Raw genomic sequence first — 27,877 nt, forward strand, 5'->3', positions numbered from 1 at the left:
TTGTGGTTAGATACATTGTAGTTAGATACATTGTAGTTAGATACATTGTAGTTAGATACATTGTAGTTAGATACATGGTAGTTAGATACATTGTAGTTACGGAAACATTGTGGTTAGATACATTGTAGTTACGGAAACATTGTAGTTAGATGCATTGTAGTTAGATACATGGTAGTTAGATATATTGTAGTTAGATACATGGTAGTTAGATACATGGTAGTTAGATACATTATAGTTACGGAAACATTGTAGTTATGTGTCCATTGTAGTTGCAGACTCGTTGTGAAAATGGGTCCATTTTAGTTACAGATATATTGTAATTACGGATGCGTTTTAGGTTGATACATTGTAGTTACGGAAACATTGTGAAAATGGGTCCATTGTAGTTACAGATAAATTGCAGTCTGGTCTCACGTGTTGTTTGGGATGATTTCGAACTCTTCTGTCTAATTCATCCCATAAGTGTTCGATTGGGGACAAACCGGGGTTGTGTGGAAGTCAATCGGTAGGGACGATGTTCTAGGTTGCAAGAAAGACACTACAAACTCTTTCAACATGTGACCTAACGTTATCATGCTGAAATGTCAAATGAAAGGCACAACCTTAGGTCTCGGGATCTCATCTCGACAGCGTACAACCGTTACATTTCCGTTAATGATCACTAAAGGTGTCTTTAAACCTTGGAAAATTTCTCCTAAAACCATAACCGATCCACCCCACACGGATAACGGAATTTTAGCATTTCTGGGGGATCAGTTACGGTGCCCTAATATTTCTCTTATACAGCTTTTTATATTCAATAAAAAATCTTCCACAATCAAAGAAGTTACGTTTCTCTATCCTTTCATGATATCCTTTTCAGACTAACTTCATACACCAATATCTGAGCAAATTGAAGATAATTTGATACGAGTCTTTTTTGTGTTCCGTTTGTTACGATTTGTCTGTTACATTGTGTAATGTAGTTCCAATAAGATATTATACGAGAGAAGAAAGAATCTTTATAGATGAGCATGTCTAGCGTGACCGCATGATGGTAGTGATAGAGTGAAATTACCTTTTGACATGGCCACATGGTCATGTACACTTTTCAGTGCTAGGCCTTCCAAGTTTGTTAAGCACATCACTAACAAACCGAACAGCTCTTTGCTACACTATTTCTATCTGTTATATGTCACTCTTACAGGAATACCACTCATACTTAAGGAAGGGTCTAACGAATACTTTATAAGCGTTTTCCTTGAGTAATGTAGATCCTATTTGTGGAATCATAGTCAAACTATTTATTGTGGAGTGGTTTGTCGGTTTTGCAGAAGCTGAGAATACTGGTCGCCTTAGCATTGGCTAGTGGGAATTTCACTACAAGAACGGCCAGGGTCGCTAGTTATATTACTCCTTCCTATTACAGATTTGGTGTCGTGACCAATCCAAGGGTAGAAGCTATTGGAGACCGAGATGTTTCCTTGTGTTGTTGTTGTCTTTGGGGTCGAAGACTTTGTGATGGAGAGAGTAGTGTAAAAGTTTACCAGATTACCGGATTAGTTTACCAGATTACCTGGACTGTGTGTGGGACACAAGAGAAAAAAATATGTTAAAATACAGATATATTTCTCTCTCCTTTTAAAGACTTAACATTTCACCGCGTACAAAGTTAGAATTTAGTGAAGAAGAAATTTGAGAACAGTTGGAGTCAGCTGATCTTACTAGGGAGTACCTTCCCTAAAGTCAAGCGGTAGAGCGTCCGACAAGAGACTCAAAGGGATGCTAGTACGAACCCTGGTGGAGGCACGATGTTTCCTTCATTGTTTTCACTGAAATGAAATTCTGAGTACATTTCTTTCGAGTTAAATTTCTTCGGGGCGAAAAACATGCGGCAATTTAGGAAAGCGCACATATTTTTTGATACCTGTGATCATGGTTCATAGAAGTATCTGGCAACTTTAAAACATACATTTTAAAACACTCTCCTGTGTTTCATATATATTCCTACTTGCTTTCACAAGCTTAATGTTCAGTGTGCCGTATTTCGAATTTTCAGACTGGTTAGTGCAATATAACGATACGGAAATCCAACATTTCCGCCCTGGTTTTAAGTTTCCCGGACTATCGGCGTCCGGATTTTGCGGATTATTCGAACATTACAGGCAAGCAGTTTCTATGAGAAGTGTATAATACAAATAGTATATTACTATTTATTTTTGAAGTCTCTGTTTCTCCTCTGTGGTTGTCGTTCTGTTTACTTGGCTATTCAGAATATCTAGAGGCTCCAAACCCTGAATTGTTTATGTTAATATTTACCTTCAGCTGATCAGAGACCTGAAATTATTTATCAACCACGTATGTCTCTTGTAAAAAAGTACAGACCGCTATGGTAACTGAGAACTTGTTATAGCCTGTACGCTGGGCGAATATGGAGTTTGTAAAGAATTGCATAAGGTTTTACAAGGTACATCATCAAAAAAATATAGAGTTTAAATCAACGATCGGTAAAAAGTAAACACGGCATTGAATGTAGATTACAGGTTTCTCGTCTACGTCTCAAGCGTGATTCTTACTAAAAGTATGTTGTCATTCTATGGGCGTTCTTACTTGTCTGTCACTGTCTTCGTCTCTACAGATTAAAATGCCTTCTATCTGCATCGTTTCGGCGTTCTTCATGAAGATGTTTCTTTTTGTTCTTTTTAGCAAAGATTACCTGGAGTGCGTGAGGGACACAGTGAAAAAATGTTGAAATATAGATATATTTCTCTCTCCTTTTTAAAGATTTAATAATACACTGTGTGCAAAGTTAGAATTCAGTGTAGGAGAGGTTTAATGATAGGCTGGAGTCAGCTGATCTGTCAAGACAATACAGGGAGGGTATGACCATCATGGGAGCGCGGTAAGAATGACCATTTGAAGGCGCCATTTGTTGTAGTCCAAAGGGTTCTAGACTATCTATCAACGAGTTTATTTTGTCTTGCTCGCAGATCGAGACAAAATTATATCCAGATAGAGAGTCAGACTTAGAGAGTCAGACTGACCCTCAGTCAGACTACACTTGTTGCAGATGTTTACCTGAAGGTTTGGTTGATTAATTTTCGGGTTCTATTCTCAATAGGGAAGAGGGTAGGAGTTGTAGGAACAGCAATGAGACGGTACGGACAATTTCAGAGAGGACCAAAAGGCGTGATTTAAGAAACTGCCTAATATTGAATATATCTTGGCAAATTGATAGTTTGTGCAATTTCTGAAATATATACAATAGGAAAATGAGCGAAAGAAATCTAATTTACTTTTATTATACGTCCCTGCTTTTATATATGCACCAACTCAAATTTTAAATTGGTGCAAGTCGAGTACATGTGTACTACAAACCTCCCTTGTACAGTACTCTTTGAGAGATCGGATTCGGATCACTGACTGCTGTTCTTATTTTTAGAGACATAAGGGCAATATATAGTGCGTCTTTTGTTAAGTACACGTCATGTTGTCATTGAGGTAATTTGTCCTCCGAACACGGCCGCTTAATTCCGTCATGGATGACAGTAGCCGTCTTATGTTGGATGATTCTATTTGATACGGGTGGGGAGGGGAGATAGTTATCATATAAAGTCGTACTCTTACCAATAATTCAATCTTTCTTTAAATGAGTCCTAAACGTCTCCGCCAAAAGCAATATACAACCCGTTCTTTCAAATGTGATTCCTGTGGTAAATAACACTGACATGTGTATCAACACGAACATTGCCTTCCACCCCTTGACCATTACTCTGATAGATCGAACTCTTTAGTTTCATAACAAAATACACAAACGTGAATAGACACACACGTGTGTAGGGTGTGGATGGGGTCGATAGTCATATCTCGGTAGCCAGGAATAAGATAGCTGGTGGTAATGTCGAGGGAAAACGCCAACGGTGGTCTGCGAGAGCAATTTTCTCTAAACGGCATTAATGACAATAAAGTTCACACACAGGAACACCTGGTGACTACTAATGGCAGTAAAAGTTACGGTGCTGACCATGTGGTGGACGTCAGGACTTCAAGGGCCGGGTCAACGATCACAGCCCACAACATCTGTTATAGTGTCAACATTCCGTCCAGACCGTGCTGTGGGTCTATGGTGAAAAAGGAAATCCTTAAAAACATCGAGTAAGTATAGTTTCACATCTAGACAATCGACTTGGGTCATCATGACACATCGTTAATCACTACATGTTAAGAACCATCAGTTTTGTTTTATTTTCTATAAACACCCATGCAGGATAACACCACATCATGTTGAAGGCAAGCATTCTGGAAGCAGATGTTCGTATGTATGGCAAATCAAAGTGGAATACATTAATATTTATGGATATCTATTAAAAATGTTTTTTTCAAGAATTTTCTTATACATAGAGATATCATTTCCTAATGCTAAGACATCTACAGTTGAGTGTAGACTAATCTTTACACCCTAGTTCACTCATAGTGTGCATGGAAAAAACCCCACTAATTCACAAGAAACTGATTTAAGGTAAACTAGAAGTGCACTAGGGTCCACATAGGTAATGTGAAAAAAATCCCTGATATATAACGTGTAGAGCCCATGGCCTCATTGTGTTTCAGCCAAGAGACTTTGGAACCCAAGCTACAATAAAATGTACCTGTGGTTTTATCAGTACAGCTGTAGAGAGTAAATATTACAGTGTTACTTGTTTGGTACCATATCATTAGGTATTTTCATTGAATAATTATAAAAAAAAAATGAAAAATTATCAAAATTGAAAATAAAACTTTTAAGTTTTCAAATTGTTCTTCAGTTCATAGATGAGAGTATATCTTTTTAATCTATTAACTAATGAAATGAAAGTATTATCTGTGATAATACAAAACGAGACTTGATTACAAAATATATTTGTATAACATACTGTCTAGTAATTTGTATTGATATTTACAGTATATTTTCTTGACAGTGGTAAAACAAATGTTTGAATGTTGGAGTGGTATATGGTTTATTGAGTAAATATCTCCTTAGATTAACACTAAAATAACATGCTTTTAAAACTGTGTATTTTTACATTCATCACACTCACTCCTGACAGGAACACCTGTCTTTAGCACAGACTTATATTGTAGATATCGTTATCTGTGGTCTTAAGATACAATGACAGACCCACATATTGTGTATATTTTGTATATGTATATAAATCACATGTTCTGAACTCATAAAAGGCAGAAATAGGAAAATGACACATTAAAATTGACTGCCTTCTCAGACATCTCCAACAAAGTACAATTTAACATTCAAATATTAAATATTATTGCTTTGTTCTTGTGGAGTATCCAGAATGAGGGTTGCCTGGGTCCCGCCTTCCCTACCTCCCCAACATTTTGAAAACACCAGTAATAACTGAATGTGCTACAGGTAAAAATTGATCATCCAGTCACCTTATCCAATCAACAGATCAATTAATTAATCAGTGTCACATTATGCTAGGATTGTTGATCCCCTCCTCAGTATCATCACTCTCATGTACATACGACCAGCCCTTAAATCTATTGTAAAATGTGAGGGGCTTTCAGCAACAAAACCCACCAAGCCTTGTAAACAATAGAATAATGGAAAACGACCTTAACCTTTCATTAGATCCTATTTCAAATAATGAAATACATGCATGTATTTAAATCATGATAACACACAAATGAAGATTTTAGATCTGCCTGATAAAAGATTATGAAAACTTAAATATTTTACTAATGCTTTGGTTTAAAATGGAATTTTTAATGTGTTAAGCTTTGTATTATCATATTGTGCATGAAGTGCTTCAACTATATTTTTTATAACTACAGCAGGATCATATTGACTGTGCCATAGGTATAATGACAGCCTCATTGGTAGTCTTCCTATATATTGTAGGTGTATACTTGTACATTGTACAGGTGTGTAATTCACTCTCTTGTGGTTTTTAGACAAAAGCCCTCTAATTTCATCTCAGCCTTGAGTGTCACCAGTGTCTTAATTTCCTTCATTAACAGATTATCGGCTAATCACTTCCTTTACTTACCTGGATCATCACTGATTAAAGTTTGTTCAACTTAATGTATGATAGATACACAAATCTTATTCTGGCTGTCATCATTACATCATTTACACCTATTGAGATGCTTTCTAAAATTTCTATAACAGCTGTTTTTGTTTACAAGTTGGAGAATTACAAGTAGATAATGTATTCAATTAATTAATTTCCTTTCATTGTAAACTCTGTAAATTATATATCTCTCTTCCAAATAGGATGACTTTCATTCATCTCAGATCTTTTGTTCCTATAAGTCTGAGTTTTTTTCAAATATTAATAATTATTGCAAGTTTATAGCTATTCAATTGAATATATTTTGAATTAAGAAATGCATAAGCATTAATATTACAATAAAAACAATGTCATTGACACAATTGTAATATATTATACAGGTAAGGATTTATGATATAACACAGGTAAAAAATCACAGATAGTCATACGCACTGTCCATTACCTGTATTAGGGAAGATAGTACCAACATCTGTTTTACCTGTAGTCCGTACCTTGTCTAAACTTAGTTTTAATCTTGTGCACTACATGTAGGTGTAAAAGTCTATACTCAATTGTATCAGTTTAAAGGGACTTCTGATGCTATTTCCTGTACACAGATGGAGAGATATCATCTTGCCCAATTCAACTTACTCCCCTGTTCCATATACGCATTGCTCTCTCAGTTCTTTGCAGTCCAAATTCCAACATTTACAGATTGAAAACATTTTTTATGGCGTCTCTACCTTTCTAGCTGATTCCTAATATGCCTGAAGTTCATTTTTACTGTAAAGCCAGTTGTTTTCACAAGGATGCTATTCTGAAGTACATTAACATGTGATTGCAAAAATCCCTGAAGTAAGGAGACAAGTGTGTATCAGATGTCCTTTTACACACAGATCATGAAATTTTAATCAATTTTAAAAAATTCAGGAAAGTTATAGGCAATATAATGTTTGAGACTGATTATATGCCCCATTCCTAATTGGATTTATTTCAAATTAATATGGCCAAATTCCCAAAATACATACATGTAGTTTATTCCATAAATGTCCTTCCAAACTGATCCTAATTTTCTTTCCAAAATGAGATTGAAAAAAGGCCCTTTGGGATGGAGTGGAAAAAGCCCTGTTATCAAAACCTTATAAATTAATTTGAAGGGGTTTGTTTTACCTGTTGTTGCAATTTTATACATGAACCATTGAATCCTATTTTTGTATCATCCAGTATTATTGTTTGTCCTTTCAGTGGAGTCTTTAAACCAGGGATGAATGCCATTCTTGGGCCTACTGGGAGTGGAAAATCATCGTGAGTATATTCATTTCTTTTATATATATTTTCTAATTTAGTTAGAACATCACTTCAGTGTTTTTTGATATTCATTTTGGCAGTGATTTTACTGTGACTGTCCTGTATACACAGGTTGAGTACTACATTTGAGAAATAAAGGAAATTTGATATCAGTTCAGTGTACAGGAGATCTGGAGAATGGATTTTGTGGTAGAATTAAAGCATACAACAGGAAACAATTTAAAAGATAGGGAGGAGACTGTAGGGAGGGGAAGAAAGAGGAAGGAGAGGACAGTGGAAGAGGTAGGGAAAGTGACAGGAAGAGAGAGGGAAGAAGTAGGGGAGTGACAGGAAGAGGGAGGGAAGAGGTAGGAGAAGTGACAGGAAGAGAAAGGGAAGAGGTAAGGGGAGTGACAGGAAGAGAGAGGGAAGAGGTAGGGGGAATGACAGGAAGAGAGAGGGAAGAGGTAGGGGGAGTGACAGGAAGAGAGAGGGAAGAGGTAGGGGGAGTGACAGGAAGAGAGAGGGAAGAGGTAGGGGGAGTGACAGAAAGAGAAAGTTGTGGTAATGTACATCATATGGGAAATTGGAATCAAGGGGAATGGAGAGCAAGGGTATGGAAGAAGAAGGAATGGGATGGGGAGAGAAGAGATTAGGGAAGGAGGAAGAGGTCAAAGGTAGTGGGAGGACACACAGAAGCAGGGAAAGTGAGAGGAAGGAATGAGGAGGGGGAAATGGGGAGGTATACAAAATTAGAGAAAGTATAGCAGTAGGGAAGGACAGATGTATAGAGAATGGAGGTAAAAAAATATAGATATTATATACATTACTGGCTTAGTTTGGACAAATATACTGAAACGGATAAGTCACACTAATTTACTGCTAGATTTTAATACAAAAATTGAATTTTCACCACAGATTACTGGATGTTCTAGCAGGGAGGAAGGACCCAGTGGGTCTGAGTGGTGATATACTGATTGATGGGGCACCCCCACCTGATAACTACAAGTGCATGGTGGGATACGTAGTACAGGTAACTTACCTGTGATTCTTACTACACAATTGATCTCATCTCCTACAGCAAAACTTTTTAATACAATACATTACTACAGGAATAAATATTTAAGATTGTAAGAACAGTTGTAGGGGCTGAATGATAACTAATTATACATGTAATAATACATGTACTGTAATGATAACTCTAGAGGCTGTCTGAGTTGATACTGTAATAAAAACTCTACAGACTGAGTTAATACTGTAATGATAACTTTAGAGGCTATCTGAGTTGGTATTGTAATGATAATTCTAGAGGCTATCTGAGTTGATAATGGAATGATAATTCTGGAGGCTATCTGAGTCAATACTGTAATGATAAATCTAGAGGGTGTCTGAGTTAATGCTGTAATGATATCGCTAGAGGGTTTATTAATAATGAAATAATAATCATCACTCCAGTGTGATTTTATTCTGTATATATAACAGAAAAGACCACCTTTACCTGAATTAATTACTTAAAGTGCCAACTATAGACACTCATTAAGTGTATTGTACTATAGATACAATAAATATAGGGGCTGAATCCAAGTCATCTGTACTGTTAAAAGGTAGGACATTTTACAGTGATGAGGGGAGTGTGTAGCCCAGGTTTAATGACAAAATAATGAATATACTAGTGTGCCGTGTATACTGTTTCGTAAAACTTACAGACACAGGTAGGGCAACTGTTGATCAATTATACCATACTTATTCAGCTGTCTAACCATATTTGGTTTTAAGTCCACCTCTTGCTGTGCTGTGAAACTCACAATAAATTTTATGTCAATGTCCTATAATAAGCCCACCCCCTGAGTCCGTGGTTATGTACTGGCGCACGGGGGTTTATCAGGTGATTTTGATATTTAGGCTACACATATGCTACCATTATGCCTTATCTACCTGGTTGAAGTGTTGATGTGTGTAACTGTTTTGTAGATATACAGTGTGTAACATACAAATAAAACCTGTGAAACCTAGACCCACTACAGCCACATAATGACCTCACCATCTAAAAATGAAGTTAGATTACTTACAGGTATGTTAAGGGTAGAATTGGTCAAACCCTGAAAGAGGAAGTAGTTGGTGAATTGGTTCATGTACAAAATATACGTGTTATATGGGGTAATGAAAGCTTGTTTGTATAATTAACCACAGACAATTAATTAAGATTGCATAGATATATAGAAACAAAATGTGGCGGTTGGGGGAGGGATTTTGATGCTGAAGTAGATTTAAGTTAATGATTAAGTTGAATCCTCTGGTAAATTTCATAATTCTCATACAAATAAATATAAGGATTACAAACTAAAAAGTAATAAGTATTTATGAAATTCCACCATGTCTAAAAAATGCATATCATTTGTGTCCCAATATTGGGGCCTTGTGATGCAAGATACAGTGGTCAGGGATGGAACATTCGCCAGCTTCATGCAAAAATATATCGGACCTTTAAAAATAAGTCCTATCTGATTTTCAATTCCTTCAACCTGTGTGCCAGGACACAATTTTGGTACATCAGTTTGTATTAAGCAGTTCCATACCAAAAATATTAGGCCTTCAAAAAGAAGTCCTAGCTTAGCTTTGAACCCTTCAGTCATAACCAGGCACAATCACTTTGATGAATGTACATATTGACCTCAGCTGACCCACAGGAGATGATGATTGGCAGGTCCAAAAAAGTGTTAAATTTACCGAAATTTAATGGATAGAAGTGTCATACAGTGCTTTACCAAAATTGTAGATTTCATAACCCTAGAGTATCACATTTCCCCTTGGGAAGGGGTAAAATTTTCTACTTTATAGAAAAAGTGTATTTTTGAGCATATTTAAAAAAAACATTTTGTGTGCAATAGTTGAACCTTAGTTAGAATTTTCAGTATAAGCATGAGACAGCAGTTAACAGTATGCACAGTTTACATTTGCATTATGTGTACATTTTAGTTAAAGGTATCTTACTTTTTGTGATAAAATCATTTCTTTGACATATTACAAGAAACATTGTAACTCAAGTGACCATTAAAGCCTTGGTCCTCTTGTTTAATTACTACATTACATGTGTGTAAGTGTCATTTGTATAAATTAATTATATATATTGTACATTCAAAGAAAGGTCTGTCTTAATACTTAAATATAATTCATACACAGCTTGCCGTAGTAAGTTTTTCAGGCCTGAAGGTCAAATGTTATCTTAATGTTATTATTATCATTATGCAATAACATGAGTTCTCCCAATGCTCCTGATAGTTTCTGATTGACCTCTGCCCTTAGTGAGATAGTTACCAGCTTTATGTACTACATGTACAAGGAGATACACTTCAGAATGACTTAATGAATTATAAACCCCCAAAAAAGGCTAATAGAGAAACCATTGAAATCGATGCTTTTCAGGTCAGAAGGTCATTAAAGTCAAAGTCATTGTTCTTATAAATGGAAATTCAGTCTCTGTACCGTAGCTTAAGTGTCTTTAGAGCACTTAAGTCTTATTTTGCTACAGTCAGCTTTGTAAATGAAAGGTTTATTATTCGAAATTTGATTATTTTACAATACAATTCGTTCTCCAATTAATTAGATTTCATGAATGCTTCATTAGTAATATTGCTTGCTAAGAATATTTCTAATCAATAATTACTTTGTGTGCTTCTAGGAAATTGTTATAGCTATCAAAGACCAAAGGTTTTTTTCCCAAAAGTGCTTTTAGTTTTATTAACCTTAAAGGGATGCTTTGATGTAAAACTTTCTCCTTATTCTTTTATCATTTGATTAAACAGTCACTTTGGATTTAGGTCAGATTTGAAAGTTTAAACCACCCCCTTCCCCCCTTCCCCCATTCCACCCCACCCCACCCCACCCCACCCCCAAAAAAACAAAAAAATGAAAAAACGATGTGCTTGCATCTAGATTTGAATTTGAAATTCATTAAACAAAAAGTTGTTGGAAATGAGTTCCTTGATAAGTCCAAGTACATAGTCTTTTGTCATATACATATAGAATGTTTACTTTTAGGATGATGTCGTCATGGGGACTTTGTCGGTGAGGGAAAACTTCCACTTCTCTGCAGCCTTGCGTCTGAGCAAGTCTGTTAGTCAAAAGGAGAGGAACGAACGGGTAGAGAATGTCATCCAGGAGCTGGGACTCACACACTGTGCAGACACAAAGGTGAGAGGTCAGACAAAGGTGAAAAGTCAAGCATATACATGAAATGTCAGACACAAAGGTGAAAGGTTTAATACAAGAAAGTAAGATGTCCTATAAAAATATGCTATTAAACATTAAGGTTAAAGGTCAAGAACAAATGTTTAAGATCAAATGTCAAAGATAAGACATGATAAGCACTAGAGTTTGTAGTTATAACTCCTATAAAGACTAGAGGTCAGGCACCATGATGAGAAGTCATAAAAATAATGATGCCAAACACTCAGGTAAAGTATTTCAAGGAATAAAAAGTTGCAAGGTCAGAAATAAAAGTAATAAATAATACGTAAACATAGGGTGCCATTCGTAAAGGGAAGAGATCAAATTCAATACTGCTGAAAAGGTTGTCTACTACAGGGGCTCTTTTTTGACTATTTTGGAGGAAGAAATTGAATAAATTCATAAGACACAAATGCCTTGAAAATAAAAGTTTATCAAGAAAACAAAGTCAATTTAAGATTCTTCAAAAGTACATTTGCATCAAGCTTTTGTAAAGTTCAAAGATTGAAAAGGCATCTTTTATAATAAAAGATCTGATACAAGCTGAGTAGTCAGACAACCTAGTTTGAGGTTACAAATCAGTGTGGGAGGCTAGCATCAAATGATTGTAGATGAAGTGTTAGACTCTGAAAGGTGAGATGTTGATAGGTCACAGGTCACTCTAAAAGGTGAGATGTTGATAGGTCACAGGTCACAGGTCACTCTGAAAGGTGAGATGTTGATAGGTCACAGGTCAGTATGGATAGTCAAAGGTTTATCTCCAAACACAAATAAACCAATAATAGATGTCACAGATATGACAGGCCATATACACAAGTGTAAACTTTGTTGAGGTTTTTATTGATATTAAAGTGAGATATAAACATGAGATAGGAACTGTAAAACTCATTCAAGCTGGTAAAGTTGACACATGATTGGTCAAAGTAAGACAGTAAAACCGTATAAGGATGTGTATTAGGTTTATCTTTGACAAACATTTTCCAGGCTCATTTTTTTATGTGGCATTCAAAAAACATTATAGGTGGGTAATGAGTTCATCCGTGGTGTGTCTGGTGGAGAGAGAAAGAGGACCAACATAGGCATGGAATTGATTATCTCCCCTCCTGTACTCTTCCTTGATGAGCCGACCACAGGACTTGACTCCAACACAGCCAATTCTGTCATGTTATTACTACGCAGGTAAGCAGGTCTAAAAGATATTAAAAATTATGTCATTGTTGACTCCTGATTTCTGAGGATTAATCTTGATAGCAAAATTAACTCTGACTGTAACATATGTCAACTTTTATCAGTTAATCATTTTTTGGAATAAGAGGAGTACACTCAAATTTCATGAAATAAATTATATTTGATAGAGGAAAATATACATACTTATCAATTCACAGATTGGCCTTAAAAGGACGCACCATCGTATTTTCCATTCACCAGCCTCGCTATTCCATCTACCGCTTGTTTGATGGACTCATGTTGCTGTCACTTGGTGAGACAGTGTACCACGGCCAATCTCATGAAGCTCTGGATTACTTTCAGTCATTGGGTAAATATCTGTACAATACTGAAATCAGGAAAATGTGGGATACTGACCATCACCTCCTTAATTTCATTTTCAAAATACTTTCCAATTTAAACAAACTTTTCTAGGCTGGTTCAGTGTGGAAATATAAAGCTTGAGTTTGAACATCAGGAATCGGTGCATTGTTAAACAGCAAACTGTATGCTTCTTGGCTTAGGAATATACTTGTGGCATTTTGTTCATATAATGTTATAAGTTTTCATACAGTTTAACAGTAGTTAGTGCCCCATTCATACTACACTTCTTTATATTTCATTGGTATTCTGTTTGTCCATTCATTCCAAAAGATTAGTACAGAGAAAGGGGCACAGTTTTACAATGACTTCTAATTGTGAGAGTGTGTTCTGTTCCCTGTCATAGTCAGATGTGATATAGAGATACATCTTGTTAATTAATAGAGATACATCTTGTTAATTGTGTAATAAATAATGTATCATAATGTTATACAGCTTTATATGTCACTGTACAGGTCATGTATCATAATGTTATACAGCTTTATATGTCACTGTTTGTACATGTCATGTATCATTATGTTATACAGCTTTATATGTCACTGTACAGGTCATGTATCATAATGTTATACAGCTTTATATGTCACTGTTTGTACATGTCATGTATCATTATGTTATACAGCTTTATATGTCACTGTTTGTACAGGTCATGTATCATTATGTTATACAGCTTTATATGTCACTGTTTGTACAGGTTATGTATCATTATGTTATTCAGCTTTATACATCACTGTTTGTACAGGTCATGTATCATTATGTTATTCAGCTTTATACATCACTGTTTGTACAGGTTATGTATCATTATGTTATACAGCTTTATACATCACTGTTTGTACAGGTTATGCAATAGAAGAACACAATAATCCTCCGGACTTTTTCTTGGATGTCATCAATGGAGACCTCTCTATGGCTAGTATGTCTGATGATCTGCTGAAAAAAGATGGTAAGTGCTGCCTCTTCCATTACTGTCACTTGCCTCCCTTGCTGGAAGAACATTGTGAGGGCTTGACAATTTCTGCAGCTTCTTTTTACTGTTAATGCTCCCTACCCATGGCAGAGCTGGGAAAAAGCTGTGAAATGGACTGGCTTGTGTAGACTTAGTTGTGTCCTTGGGCATGATTCTTTACCCTAGTTGCTCTGAACAGCATACAATGGGCCTCAAATATTTTGTTCAGTGAAGTAGACAACAGCTCCTAGAAAGAGACTAAGGCTCAAAATGGCTCAGATTGTTTACAGGGAGATAATAAACTAATAAGAAAGTTCTTTGTTGTTGTCATCACTGTGGAAGTGGTTTATTATATCAACAAAGTCATAGAAAAACATAGATCTATTGATGGGTTATCATAAAAATATATTTTTGATAAGCTGTCTTACATAGTCATAATACATTACAATATTAGATCAGCATAGGGCAGATTAACAGGATCTGATACCAGTGTATTTTTGTCATTGCCTTTTTAGTTTTTTTCTCACTTGATGTATGCATTTTTAGTATATTTCTGTCTCGATGTATGCCTTTTTAGTATCTTTCTCTCTCAATGTATGCCTTTTTAGTATCTTTCTCTCTCAATGTATGCCTTTTTAGTATCTTTCTCTCTCAATGTATGCCTTTTTAGTATCTTTCTCTCTCAATGTATGCCTTTTTAGTATCTTTCTCTCTCAATGTATGCCTTTTTAGTATCTTTCTCTCTCAATGTATGCCTTTTTAGTATCTTTCTCTCTCCGTGTATGCCTTTTTAGTATATTTCTGTCTCGATGTATGCCTTTTTAGTATCTTTCTCTCTCAATGTATGTATATAGTCTATAAGTTTCTGTCTGCATTAATCTTTGTAAATTGTGAAGTAAATGATATCTAAAATATGAAAAAATTCTCTAGTGTACCTGCCTTTTACACATTAAAAGAAGGATGCACTACTTAATAATCGGTGACATCACTATGTTATGTGACATGAAAACGTTAACCTGACAACGGTAACTATATTAGACACCATTTTTACATCTTTGGTCTGATAAAGTCCTGAAGATGACTCCCCTAATCAGCTGAAGCAATGTCAACAACTCCTGAACCAGTTTAAAAACATCACTGATATAGAGGGTCCTTTATTTAAAGATAGTGTTTTCTTGAATTATGAAATATATCGACTTGGGTGATGGTGATTTTATAAACATGATTCAATAATTTTTCATTTCTTAAATAGTATTTTTTTATGTTCTCCAGTATCTAATACTCCTCTCTATTGTATTGTTACAGATCAACTCAGTTTGATTAACTCATCTAATGGCAAAGGTAAGCTATCATTTTGTACTTTGTTCTAGAGGCAAAGGTAAGCTATCATTTTGTACTTTGTTCTAGAGGCAAAGGTAAGCTATCATTTTGTACTTTGTTCTAGAGGCAAAGGTAAGCTATCATTTTGTACTTTGTTCTAGAGGTAAAGGTAAACTATCCTATTATATATGGTTTAGTTTCTATTTTTATGATACAAAATTAAAGAATTACATATTAAATGTTCAGTTTAATCATTTTGACAGTAGTAACACACGTTAATACTGATAGTGATGAGACCTAGGAGAGTTTCAGCTGTATACAGTGAACTGATGGACCAGTTCTGACCAGTAGATAAATTATGTTGTATCCTCTGAGGTGTTGTACCATACATTAATACTGATAGTGATGAGACCTAGGAGAGTTTCAGTGAACTGTCTGATGGGTCTGGGTAGATAAACTATGTTGTAGTTTCTGAGGTGTTGGTTTTATTCTGGGCAGCCATGTGGTGCATGCCATCAGATGACTTACTATATCCCTTTAACCTTATTTCTTCTAGCATGCTTGATAGTGGTGAGGTAGCCTTTGTGTATTACAAAGAATTCAGTTTATATTGTAGTTATATCTTTACTGTATACCATTACTAGGACAACTTATTACATCACGCTAGATTCTGTTTATACTGATATATTTACATATACATAGATATATATAGTTATTCATGGCCTTTTTACTGTTTTATTTACTTCTGATGCTGAGAACAGATCCTGAAACAGGCACAGGTATGAAATTTCTGTCTTTGGATCTTGACTGTTTAAATAAAACTCAACAAACAAAATACATCTGTCTTTAATTCTCTATCACAATACCTCTCATATAATTTTTTTCCCAGTATATGTTAATTTAACTATAGAAAACTGATAAAGATCATGTTTTCATGATATCAGTGCATCTGTTTATGACAATCGAACACTATAATAATGAGTAAGTGTAGATATAACATTGACAATAATTTACATTCTTTCAACCTCCGAAATTCTTGGACCACTTGGGAATATTATTTGATTTATGAAAAAAGCCTTCACGTTATCTTAAATATCGGGTCAAGTCACTAATTGATCATGAAGGCATTTCTTTGTATTTATCAATCAGAAGGTTTACATAAGAGTGGTATTTTCAGGGAATGCAAGTACACATGAAAAGCTGATAGAAGGCTACAAGAAATCACGCTGGTACCAAAGGTATGATATGTTCTAGAATTGAGAGTTTTAGTTTATTCTGATATATGATCCTTCTATCTGTATCCTATCATGATCTTCTGTCCTTTCATTACAATTTACTTCCAAAAAATTGTGTTATACCATTGTAGGTCACGTCATACAGAGTGCTAGGGCAACCTATTTCTGGTTGTGCTTCATCTATTAGTTGTGTTCAAACATTTTCTTAAGTTTGTCACCAAGTAAAAATACTTTAATAAGATAACCTCCTTGTTTACTAGTTCAATAAAAGTAGAATAAAGTATTTTGTCATCTAAAGTACTTAGAGGGTCTTAAACAAACCTATCTATAAAAATTCAAAAATGGGTTTTCCAGCAATGCTAATTTCCCATAGACGTCAGCCTAAAGATTTTTTCCCTCTACAAAACCCCTCACCAATATATTGCTTTGCATCATCAAAGTTGGTTCCCTTGCCTTTACATTTAATCCAAATTAATTGATGAAACACTTGCCTAATTAACCAATTACGTAAGTAAATTACTAAACTTTGAATGCCGATTGTCACAAAACAGATAAAAGACAATTAATTATTTTAACAAAATAAGAAAGTTTGAACCATAAACTAAATACCAAAATACTAAAACAGTAAGTATACTGCCAATATTATTGATTTTTTAAGCATTTTGTGAGGAAATCAAATTTTTGTGAACAAATGATATTTAGAATGTCTTCCATATTCAGTTCATTTAAAATTATTTAACATAAAGATAACTTTCTCTCTTACCCTAATTCTGCTCAAAAGTCAAAACTTCACCATTCGTGCAAAGTGTTGATTTTGGCTTCGATTTGTATCTCTCCAATGACTTGTGGAACAATAGAGGATATAAAGGGACCTCCCTGTTACACTCAAAACCTTCATGCAAACAGATGCCTTTCCTAAAATATACAACAACCCCTAGCATGCTTACAAGTAATGCCGACATGTCCTTGAATGACTATGTCTCTAAATTATAATTAGGACATTAGCGATCATACTATACAAATCTTCCAACAACATATTATATAATCTATATACCCCAATATCGTTAGTATAGTGGCAGCCTGTCTCAATGGAATTCAAGGACTCATATATCTTAGAACACAAGGGCGAGATTTGGCACTGGCTGCCAAAATGAAAGCGTGCCTCAATTTTCACAGTTTAGCCCAGCATGTGAAAAAATGAGTGAGATCTTACCAAAAGGGCACTATTTGTCAAACTAGATTCTACTACAGATAATTGTGACTTTCCAAAGTTAGACATGGAATACCTTCGCACAATATTCAGTGGCACAAACCAAATATCACTGGGAGCTGGATACATAAGAGAGCACCTCAGTGGCGATGGTGACTAGAAGGTCGGGATTTATTGGCACTCACGAGACATTGTACAATGTCAGATCCACTCAAGGCAAAAGAACAGTGTAGAGCACAATGTCATAAATCTGATAAAAGATTATTATTGCCAGTGTCCTACTGGACAGAGAACCATGGGAGTATGCTCCCACATAGCCAATACCCTGTACTATTTATAATACTACATGCATTTGGAAACCAGTAAGCTTTTGCATCTGAAACTCAAAAGATTTAAGACAAACCACAAGTGATGTAGATTTCGCTACCATCTGCCATCTTCAAGGCATTAGGTATGGTAGACTTGGACAATTAGAACTGCATTACTGTATAATGGAGACCCAACACTGACATGGCAAATCTGATTCTAGGAGGAAGAAGACTTATTGGAGTCTAGATTAGATGGTTTGATACGTAAACCAACTTAAATCCATTATTTAGTATTCTTGTTAGATTATTGATTAAGCATTTGTAAAAAAATTGAATTTTTGTAGTTATCAGGGAACATGACGGCCATTTAAAAAGTTGAAATTACACTTTTGTGGGTTATAAGTGTAGGTGACAGTCACTTTGTACTAATAAAACCAAGTGTAAACATTTTATTACAGTTCACTTTACAAGACTTAAATCCAAAAGAGATTTTCCACTTTTATTGTATTTCCTTAAAATAATTATAGCAACATTGTCGATCAATTTTAATGACTTTGCACAAAACTCCTAACTACTTTTTTATGGTCAATATATTTCAAACTGTTTAAAGATACTTTTAGCACCTAATTACTCCAGTAACTACAATAGAAGTTGTACTTTTTACCTCCAGAAAATTTCACTTACTGTAAAAAGAGCATGTTCTTTCTCCAATTCCATCACATTTTTATCTCCTGTTCCCATTGTATTGACTTCTTGCTCTGCATATAAGATATTGTAGCTTTTTGCCCAAAAAACATACATTTTTTTTCATTTTTTGGCAAAAAAGGGGCTCTATATTTTTTTGTATGTACATGTTTTAACTTAAATGCCTATTTATAAACACACAACTACAGAGACTACCAATGGCACATCAGAGCTTTTGTATTTGTTCTTAGGCCCATTTTGATACCCCACCTTTGTTGAAGATTTAGAGGAAAATGAATTGTAATGTAATTTGATTCAAAAAGAAAGTACCAGATTTCACCTTATTTTTGTTTAAAATGTGGCACAAAGTTTTTTTAGGCTTTACGGTGACTGACAATATCCCTGTGTTTTATACATTACTGTGACAATGCTTATTGTAGCCTCCAGTCATCTGTACAGCCAATTCAAAAGTCTTACATGGAAAGAAAGGCAACAGGCACAGTTGTCAGAATGCCTCGAGTGGAGTATGCCACCTCCTTCTTTACACAGGTAAGTATATGTAGAGTGGAGTATGCCACCTCCTTCTTTACACAGGTAAGTATATGTAGAGTGGAGTATGCCACCTCCTTCTTTACACAGGTAAGTATATGTAGAGTGGAGTATGCCACCTCCTTCTTTACACAGATAAGTATATGTAGAGTGGAGTATGCTACCTCCTTCTTTACACAGGTAAGTATATGTAGAGTGGAGTATGCCACCTCCTACTTAACACAGGTAAGTATATGTAGAGTGGAGTATGCCACCTCCTACTTAACACAGGTAAGTATATGTAGAGTGGAGTATGCCACCTCCTCCTTAACACAGGTAAGTATATGTAGAGTGGAGTATGCTACCTTCTTAACACAGGTAAGTATATGTAGAGTGGAGTATGCTACCTTCTTAACACAGGTAAGTATATGTAGAGTGGAGTATGCCACCTCCTTAACACAGGTAAGTATATGTAGAGTGGAGTATGCCACCTCCTTAACACAAGTAAGTATATGTAGAGCAATCAGGAAAACAAAATGACTAACAGGCAGCCATCTTGGATATGGCAGCTAAAGATTACCTATTATTGCTCTTTCTTAAGAGGAATTTTTATATTTTGTAAATTTTATGGCAAAAATGTAGGAAAGGAGCAAGAAGAAGGGAAATGATCCAGTTTTTAAATATCAAACAATGGTGGGCATCAAGATCCCTCTGGGATCTCTTGTTCTCATTATTATTCAACATTTGCAAAATTAACTCTATTCATTTAATAATCTTGCTAATATACTATCTCATAGCATTTTTTAGTCAGAAGAAGACAAAAAGACAAATATTTGTACTTTTCTTATGCATGAAATTTCAAATGCTCCAGATCTCCCTAGTAAGAAAAAGGCAGTGTTACCTTCACTGTATTACCTGGTATATCATAAGGACAATGAAGGAGTTAGCTATTAACTTTAAAGGATTTCATTAATCTGTTTTTTTTCCTCATTATTGATTTTTACTTGGAATATATTCAAAAGTTTGAATGTAACAGTCCCTATATGCCTATTGGGATATAATGATTTAGCAATTACAAATTTCTCCTTCAACAGTTTGCTGTGGTATCTCGGAGAACTATGAAGAATTTGATCAGAAATCCCCAAACTTCGATAATGCAGGTATGATATTGGTGAATCCTACATCAGGATTCTGAGTGTATAAAAGAATCCTGTTGTTTCTATGGCAACTATAAATCATAGGCTCAAGGACTAGTAAAACCTCAAGGATGATGCTAGAAGTTTTAAAACTTGTCTTAAATGTGAAAATATATTTCCAATTTGTGAATTCGAAATATTCCTTGATATCAAATTTTTTTATTATAATACGACAGTGTTATTTTTTGTATTGTTATTGGAAATGAACAATATGTAAAGCCCCAGTCTTTGTACAGGTAATGGTGATGGTGGTGTTTGGAGTCATTGTTGGTGCTATCTACTGGGATGTTGATGATGACTGTACTTCTGGTATCCAGAATCGGTAAATCTTTATCTTATATATCTGTAGCTTTTGTTACACCTATAACATGTGTACTGTACCTACTATGTTACATGTAATTTCTGTATTACCTGTTATATCAGTATTACCTAGAATGTCTGTATTACCTGTAATGCCTTTTACCTGTAATGTCTGTGTTACCTGTAATGTCTGTGTTACCTGTAATGCCTGTTACCTGTAATGTCTGTGTTACCTGTAATGTCTGTATTACCTGTAATGCCTGTTACCTGTAATGTCTGTGTTACCTGTAATGTCTGTGTAACCTGTAATGCCTGTTACTTGTAATGTCTGTGTTACCTGTAATGCCTGTTACCTGTAATGTCTGTGTTACATGTAATGTCTCTATTACCTGGAATGTCTTTGTAACCTGTAATGCCTGTGTTACTTGTAATGCCTGTGTTACATGTAATGTCTGTGTTACATGTACTGTCTGTGTTACTTGTAATGCCGGTGTTACATGTGATGTCTGTGTAACCTGTAATGTCTGTGTTACCTGTAATGTCTGTGTTACTTGTAATGTCTGTAATACCTGTAATGTCTGTGTAATACTTGTAATGTCTGTAATACCTGTAATGTCTGTGTTACCTGTAATGTCTGTGTTACTTCTAATGTCTGTGTTACCTGTTATATCTGTATTACCTAGAATGTCTGTGTTACTTCTAATGTCTGTGTTACCTGTTATATCTGTATTACCTAGGATGTCTGTGTTACTTGCAATATCTGTATTCTTATGTCTGTGTTACCTGTAATGTCTGTGTTACCTGTAATGTCTGTGTTACCTGTAATGTCTGTGTTACCTGTAATGTCTGTAATACCTGTAATGTCTGTGTTACTTGCAATATCTGTATTACCTAGAATGTCTGTGTTACTTCTTATGTCTGTGTTACCTGTTATATCTGTATTACCTAGAATGTCTGTGTTACTTCTTATGTCTGTGTTACCTGTAATGTCTGTAATACCTGTAATGTCTGTGTTACCTGTAATGTCTGTAATACCTGTATTGTCTGTATTACCTAGAATGTCTTAATTACATGTAATGTCTGTGTTACCTGTAATGTCTGTGTTACCTGTAATGTCTGTGTTACCTGTAATGTCTGTGTTACCTGTCTGTGTTACTTGTAATGCCTGTTTTATGGGAATGTCTGTATTACCTAGAATGTTTTTATTACCTGTAATGTCTGTGTTACCTAGAATGCCTGTATAACCTGTAATGTCTGTGTTACTTGTAAAGCCTGTGTTAACTGTAATGTCTTTAATTCCTGCACTGTTCCAGTTAGCTGTAATGTCTGTGTTACCTGTAATGTCTGTAATACCTGTTATGTCTGTGTTACTTGTAATGCCTGTTTTAACTGTAATGTCTGTGTTACTTGTACTGCCTGTTTTAACTGTAATGTTGTTAATACCTGCACTGTTCCAGTTAGCTGTAATGTCTGTATTACCTGTCACAGGGAACTGCCTGTAAGGTCAATCAGTCAAGCATATTGCAATCTGAGGTGAAGATCTGAGGTGGTTTTTTTTCCTCCTTACCTGACTGTAGGGGTAACATGTGGGTCTCAGGTTGATATAAGTTGAGATTTCAAAATAAAATAATATATTAGTTATTATCTGAGTGTAAAACTATGCCCAGTAATAACCACACATAGTAGTTTCAGTGTAAGTGCCAACAAATGTGATATAACTGTCCTGTAGTAAGTCTTATCCTGTACTAGGAAACACATGTTTTCTGATGTCTGTTTTAGGAACAAATTCTGTAGGATGTATTGTATGCCATTCCTGTTGAATGTTCTCACTAAAGAGGTAACCCCAGGTAATATGTTTTTCTGTTACAGAGTGGGCGTGTTCTTCTTCGTTGTGATGAACCAGGTGTTTGGAAACCTTTCAGCTGTGGAACTCTTCATCAAGGAAAGAGCGATTTTCTTGTAAGTTATGTTCTTTTTTTTATGTATCTATCACCTTTTGTTCATTTTTGTTTATTTTTTTTGTTGTTGTTTTAATTTAAATATCTTTTTGAAAACTAAAGCATACAGTTCTATAAGTAGGAAATCAGATTGAGAGAAACTGCTATAATTTTACAGACACGAGAACGTGAGTGGATTCTATAGGGTATCTTCCTATTTCTGCTCCAAGATCTTCTGTGATGTGGTTCCGATGAGGCTGATACCTGTGTCAATATTTGCTGCGATCACATACTTCATGATAGGTAAGATCCATACTAATGTGGATCTCCATACTGTCACAGAATTACAGGCTCATTAAAACTTTTAAGTATACAAATGTTAAGACGGGGCTACATAAACTGGATTCACAGACTGACATCATGTCCCAATCAGTATATACACTTAAAAGTAATATACCTTGCCTACTGATCAACAGAGTTCGACATACCTTTTCAAGGTATCCCAGACTGATGAAGTTTGATGTACCTCTTCAGGTTGACCCATATTAATAGAGTTTGATGTACATCTCCAGGTTGTCACAGATTGATAGAATTTTATGTACATCTCCAGGTAATCTGAGATGTAGCCAGGTACAGGTAAGACCCTGTATTTAATATGATTATCTAATTTACCAGGCCTAGAGGTAGATGTTGGGAAGTTCTTCGTTTACCTCCTCAGCTTGTTCCTCGTCACCCTCTCCGCCTCAGGCTTCGCCTTCTTCTTCAGCGCTTCTGTGAGGATATTTGCCGTGGCTAATCTCTGTATTGCTCTTTGTTATGTTTTCATGATGGTAAGTTGAATTGTTAATCATCGATGTTTTGTATAGATGTGTATGAGACTGTGCTAGAATCATTACAATTGATAGGAACAGAATAAAACTGGAGGTAATCAGTGTAAATATGTGTGGTTTTCCTGATTTTAACATATATTTGCTACCAAAATTTTGCAGCTACCTGTGCAAGCTTTATTTTGGAAATTAATTTATGAAAATATTCATAATTTCATCTCTTTTTCAATTTCACCTGTTATTTTGCTCTGTGAAACAAGGCCTAACATAAGTGATTGACTTAATGTATGTAAACTTCAGGTGTTTGGAGGACTACTGGTGAACCTGGACTCCATTGCAGACTGGCTGGAATGGATCAAGTGGTTTAGTGTCTTCAGATACGGATTAAATGTAGGTTATATATACTGTAAGGTCATGTATTTTCATAGTGTTGAAATTTTGGTGGGTTTTCGAAAATATATGTTCTCTTAGACTATTAATTTCGTAGATAAATATAGCTCTATAGATCTACTTCTACTTATTTTAGTGGTTTGTGTAGATACGAATGGTTTGTGTACATATGAATTCATTTAGAGCACCTACAAAATCAATAAAATATCCTCAACAGCATTTTCCTGTTTACAATATATTCAACAGAAAGTTGGAATTTCTTACAATCACACAACTCTGTTCCTGTTGAAATGTATGCAAACAAAGGGATTTATAGCTGTGTAAAACCATTTTCTCTTCATATGTGTATTGTATCATCCTGAATAACAATAAGTTAGTGTTTATTTATCAAGAGAACAACCATGTGTTTCTGTACATAATAACAGTTTAAAGAATTTTGATATTTTTCTATGATATCTAAATCTAACTTTATTTGCAGGCCTTATTGGTGAATGAATTAAAAGATTTGAACCTTTATAACAAAACAACAGGAATAATTTGGTAAGTTATAAAAGAAGTGTGTTATAGGGTAAAGAAACTAAATGCACTGAAGTCTAGTAAGCAACCAATCATTGATACATTTATCGGTAATTTTTAATTAATGAATTATTAAGATAAAATTCCTATCTATGTACAGTAAGTTCCGAGGTTTATAGTTAATTTTCAAATTAATTTGTTACAAGAGTTATCTTTCTTGGACTGTGAAACCTTTATGAGTCCTTGTGGATTAATCTTGTGTCATCTTGGCAATGTACGTCTTGTCTATAAGTGGATTTGAACACTTTTATAGACTTAAATGTATTATTAAACCCAGAATTAGACTTTAAAGTACTTAAGCTGTGTGTAAGAGAGTCTTGACAAAATGATGTGGGTCGTAAACTGTTGATGAGGAGTGTTGGAAATGTCAACAATTTCTTACCTAAGCCAACTTTTGTGCAATCCCAAGACAATGTAGATGATGCAGAATTCCTAACACTGCCTTGTGTTACATCAGAGACTTGGTTAATCCTGTGTCTTTACTTAACAAACCAGATGATATAATGTGTTGTTATACTGTACACATTAGACATACAATATATTAATGTACAGATATAAAGCATTGATCCGTCTTAATATGGAATGTCTATCGGTAGTCATATTTGGGAATACAGCTTTGCATGGAAATGTTAAACAATGTACAATATATATGTATAATGGGCCAGCTTACTGTTGGCAACACTTTACATGATCAATGTAAAATGGTCGGGTGGTGCAGTGGTAACATACTCGCCTTTCACCTAGCCGACCGGGGTTCGATTCCCGGAACGGATGTGAAACGGTAAGGGGTCACCTGCCTGACCACGTGGGTTTTCACGGGTTCTCCGGTTTCCTCCCACAATAAGACCCCTCGCGCGCTTACATCCGGGCCAACAAGAGTGATCAGTATAGGTTGACATAACTTGTTGTAAAATCAGTAAATTTTATTTATAATGTCCCACATTAACTTCTTAATACTTTTCAAGGACTTTTCAAGGACTATCAGTGATTTCATTCTACATACTACTAATTAAAACCAATCATTTGTCATTAAATCAGTGAAATCATTCTACATACTACTAATTAAAACCCATTATTTGTCATTAAATCAGTGAAATCATTCTACATACTACTAATTAAAACCCATTATTTGTCATTAAATCAGTGAAATCATTCTACATACTACTAATTAAAACCCATTATTTGTCATTAAATCAGTGAAATCATTCTACATACAACTAATTAAAACCCATTATTTGTCATTAAATCAGTGAAATCATTCTACATACTACTAATTAAAACCCATTATTTGTCATTAAATCAGTGAAATCATTCTACATACTACTAATTAAAACCCATTATTTGTCATTAAATCAGTGAAATCATTCTACATACAACTAATTAAAACCCATTATTTGTCATTAAATCAGTGAAATCATTCTACATACTACTAATTAAAACCCATTATTTGTCATTAAATCAGTGAAATCATTCTACATACTACTAATTAAAACCCATTATTTGTCATTAAATCAGTGAAATCATTCTACATACTACTAATTAAAACCCATTATTTGTCATTAAATCAGTGAAATCATTCTACATACAACTAATTAAAACCCATTATTTGTCATTAAATCAGTGAAATCATTCTACATACTACTAATTAAAACCCATTATTTGTCATTAAATCAGTGAAATCATTCTACATACTACTAATTAAAACCCATTATTTGTCATTAAATCAGTGAAATCATTCTACATACTACTAATTAAAACCCATTATTTGTCATTAAATCAGTGAAATCATTCTACATACTACTAATTAAAACCCATTATTTGTCATTAAATCAGTGAAATCATTCTACATACTACTAATTAAAACCCATTATTTGTCATTAAATCAGTGAAATCATTCTACATACTACTAATTAAAACCCATTATTTGTCATTAAATCAGTGAAATCATTCTACATACTACTAATTAAAACCCATTATTTGTCATTAAATCAGTGAAATCATTCTACATACTACTAATTAAAACCCATTATTTGTCATTAAATCAGTGAAATCATTCTACATACTACTAATTAAAACCCATTATTTGTCATTAAATCAGTGAAATCATTCTACATACTACTAATTAAAACCCATTATTTGTCATTAAATCAGTGAAATCATTCTACATACTACTAATTAAAACCCATTATTTGTCATTAAATCAGTGAAATCATTCTACATACAACTAATTAAAACCCATTATTTGTCATTAAATCAGTGAAATCATTCTACATACAACTAATTAAAACCCATTATTTGTCATTAAATCAGTGAAATCATTCTACATACTACTAATTAAAACCAATCATTTGTCATTAAATCAGTGAAATCATTCTACATACTACTAATTAAAACCCATCATTAAAGCCAGAACACCTTTTTCCATTTTTCCACTTTTTGTTTGGTCACTGCCACATGATTTTAAGAATGATAAATGAATGATGTATTTTCTTGTAGAAACATCTGTAGGGGTCATTAATTATATCTTGTATTTTAATGTTAGATAAAAGTGTAAACTTTCGTGCTGTACCAAATATAAATATGTCTGACCTCGTTACATGTTTTAGTGGCAATGGGATTGAGGAGTTGGAGCGACAGGGCATTCCCTACGAGACAACCTGGGATTTGTGGCAGAACCATGTAGCCTTGTTCTGTATAGCATTCATATTACTCTTTTTCTCCTACATACAGCTTCTCCGCGTGAAGAAATTGAAATAGACTTCAACAAACAGAAGTGCTGGCATTTAAAAGTACACAAAAACCTACAGATTATAAATCAAGGTTCCATATCAGTGTCACAGATGGTTGTCAATCAGAGTGCTAAAGTTGTCCAGTGATCTGAAGTTTTTATATAGCATTTGTTGCTCTAAGAGCATATACCCCTGTAGTGGCAGTAGTCAGTAGAGTAGCCCTCAGAGTATATACCCCAGTAGAGGCAGTAACCGGTAGAGTAGCCCTCAGAGTATATACCCCTGTAGTGGCAGTAGTCAGCAGCCCTCAGAGTATATACTCCAGTAGGGGCTACTAACCGGTATAGTAGCCCTCAGAGTATATACTCCAGTAGAGGCAGTAACCGGTAGAGTAGCCCTCAGAGTATATACTTCAGTAGAGGCAGTAGTCAGTAGAGTAGCCCTCGGAGTATATACTCCAGTAGAGGCAGTAACCGGTAGAGTAGCCCTCAGAGTATATACTCCAGTAGTGGCAGTAGTTAGTAGAGTGGCCCTCAGAATATATACTCCAGTAGTGGCAGT

The 27,877-nt window shown here is 34.8% G+C and overlaps 1 protein-coding gene across 1 annotated transcript; it reads left to right on the plus strand.

Moving 5' to 3' along the window:
* Positions 1–3,877: 3,877 nt before the first annotated feature.
* LOC132543956 (broad substrate specificity ATP-binding cassette transporter ABCG2-like) lies at positions 3,878–27,344 on the plus strand. Its single transcript, XM_060207514.1, has 19 exons — positions 3,878–4,134; positions 7,278–7,337; positions 8,238–8,352; positions 11,358–11,510; positions 12,568–12,725; positions 12,932–13,083; positions 13,969–14,073; positions 15,382–15,417; positions 16,158–16,175; positions 16,574–16,634; positions 19,274–19,382; positions 20,456–20,521; positions 20,794–20,879; positions 22,727–22,816; positions 22,973–23,097; positions 23,470–23,624; positions 23,922–24,011; positions 24,490–24,551; positions 27,194–27,344. The coding sequence occupies exons 1-19, from the start codon at positions 3,878–3,880 to the stop codon at positions 27,342–27,344; spliced, it is 2,049 nt and encodes a 682-aa protein (XP_060063497.1).
* Positions 27,345–27,877: the final 533 nt, after the last annotated feature.

The sequence above is a fragment of the Ylistrum balloti genome, unplaced genomic scaffold (genome assembly GCF_031769215.1).
Source record: "Ylistrum balloti isolate Yb309-2 unplaced genomic scaffold, AGI_CSIRO_Ybal_v1 Utg369772, whole genome shotgun sequence".
NCBI classification, from domain to species: domain Eukaryota; kingdom Metazoa; phylum Mollusca; class Bivalvia; order Pectinida; family Pectinidae; genus Ylistrum; species Ylistrum balloti.

Excerpts from the sequence above, each read along its gene's own strand:
- LOC132543956 (XM_060207514.1), top strand. The coding sequence starts at position 3,878 with ATGTCGAGGGAAAACGCCAACGGTGGTCTGCGAGAGCAATTTTCTCTA. Across the intron at positions 13,084-13,968 it reads GGATTACTTTCAGTCATTGG|GTTATGCAATAGAAGAACAC; the intron begins GTAAATATCTGT and ends CTGTTTGTACAG. Across the intron at positions 23,625-23,921 it reads TTTGTTATGTTTTCATGATG|GTGTTTGGAGGACTACTGGT; the intron begins GTAAGTTGAATT and ends TGTAAACTTCAG.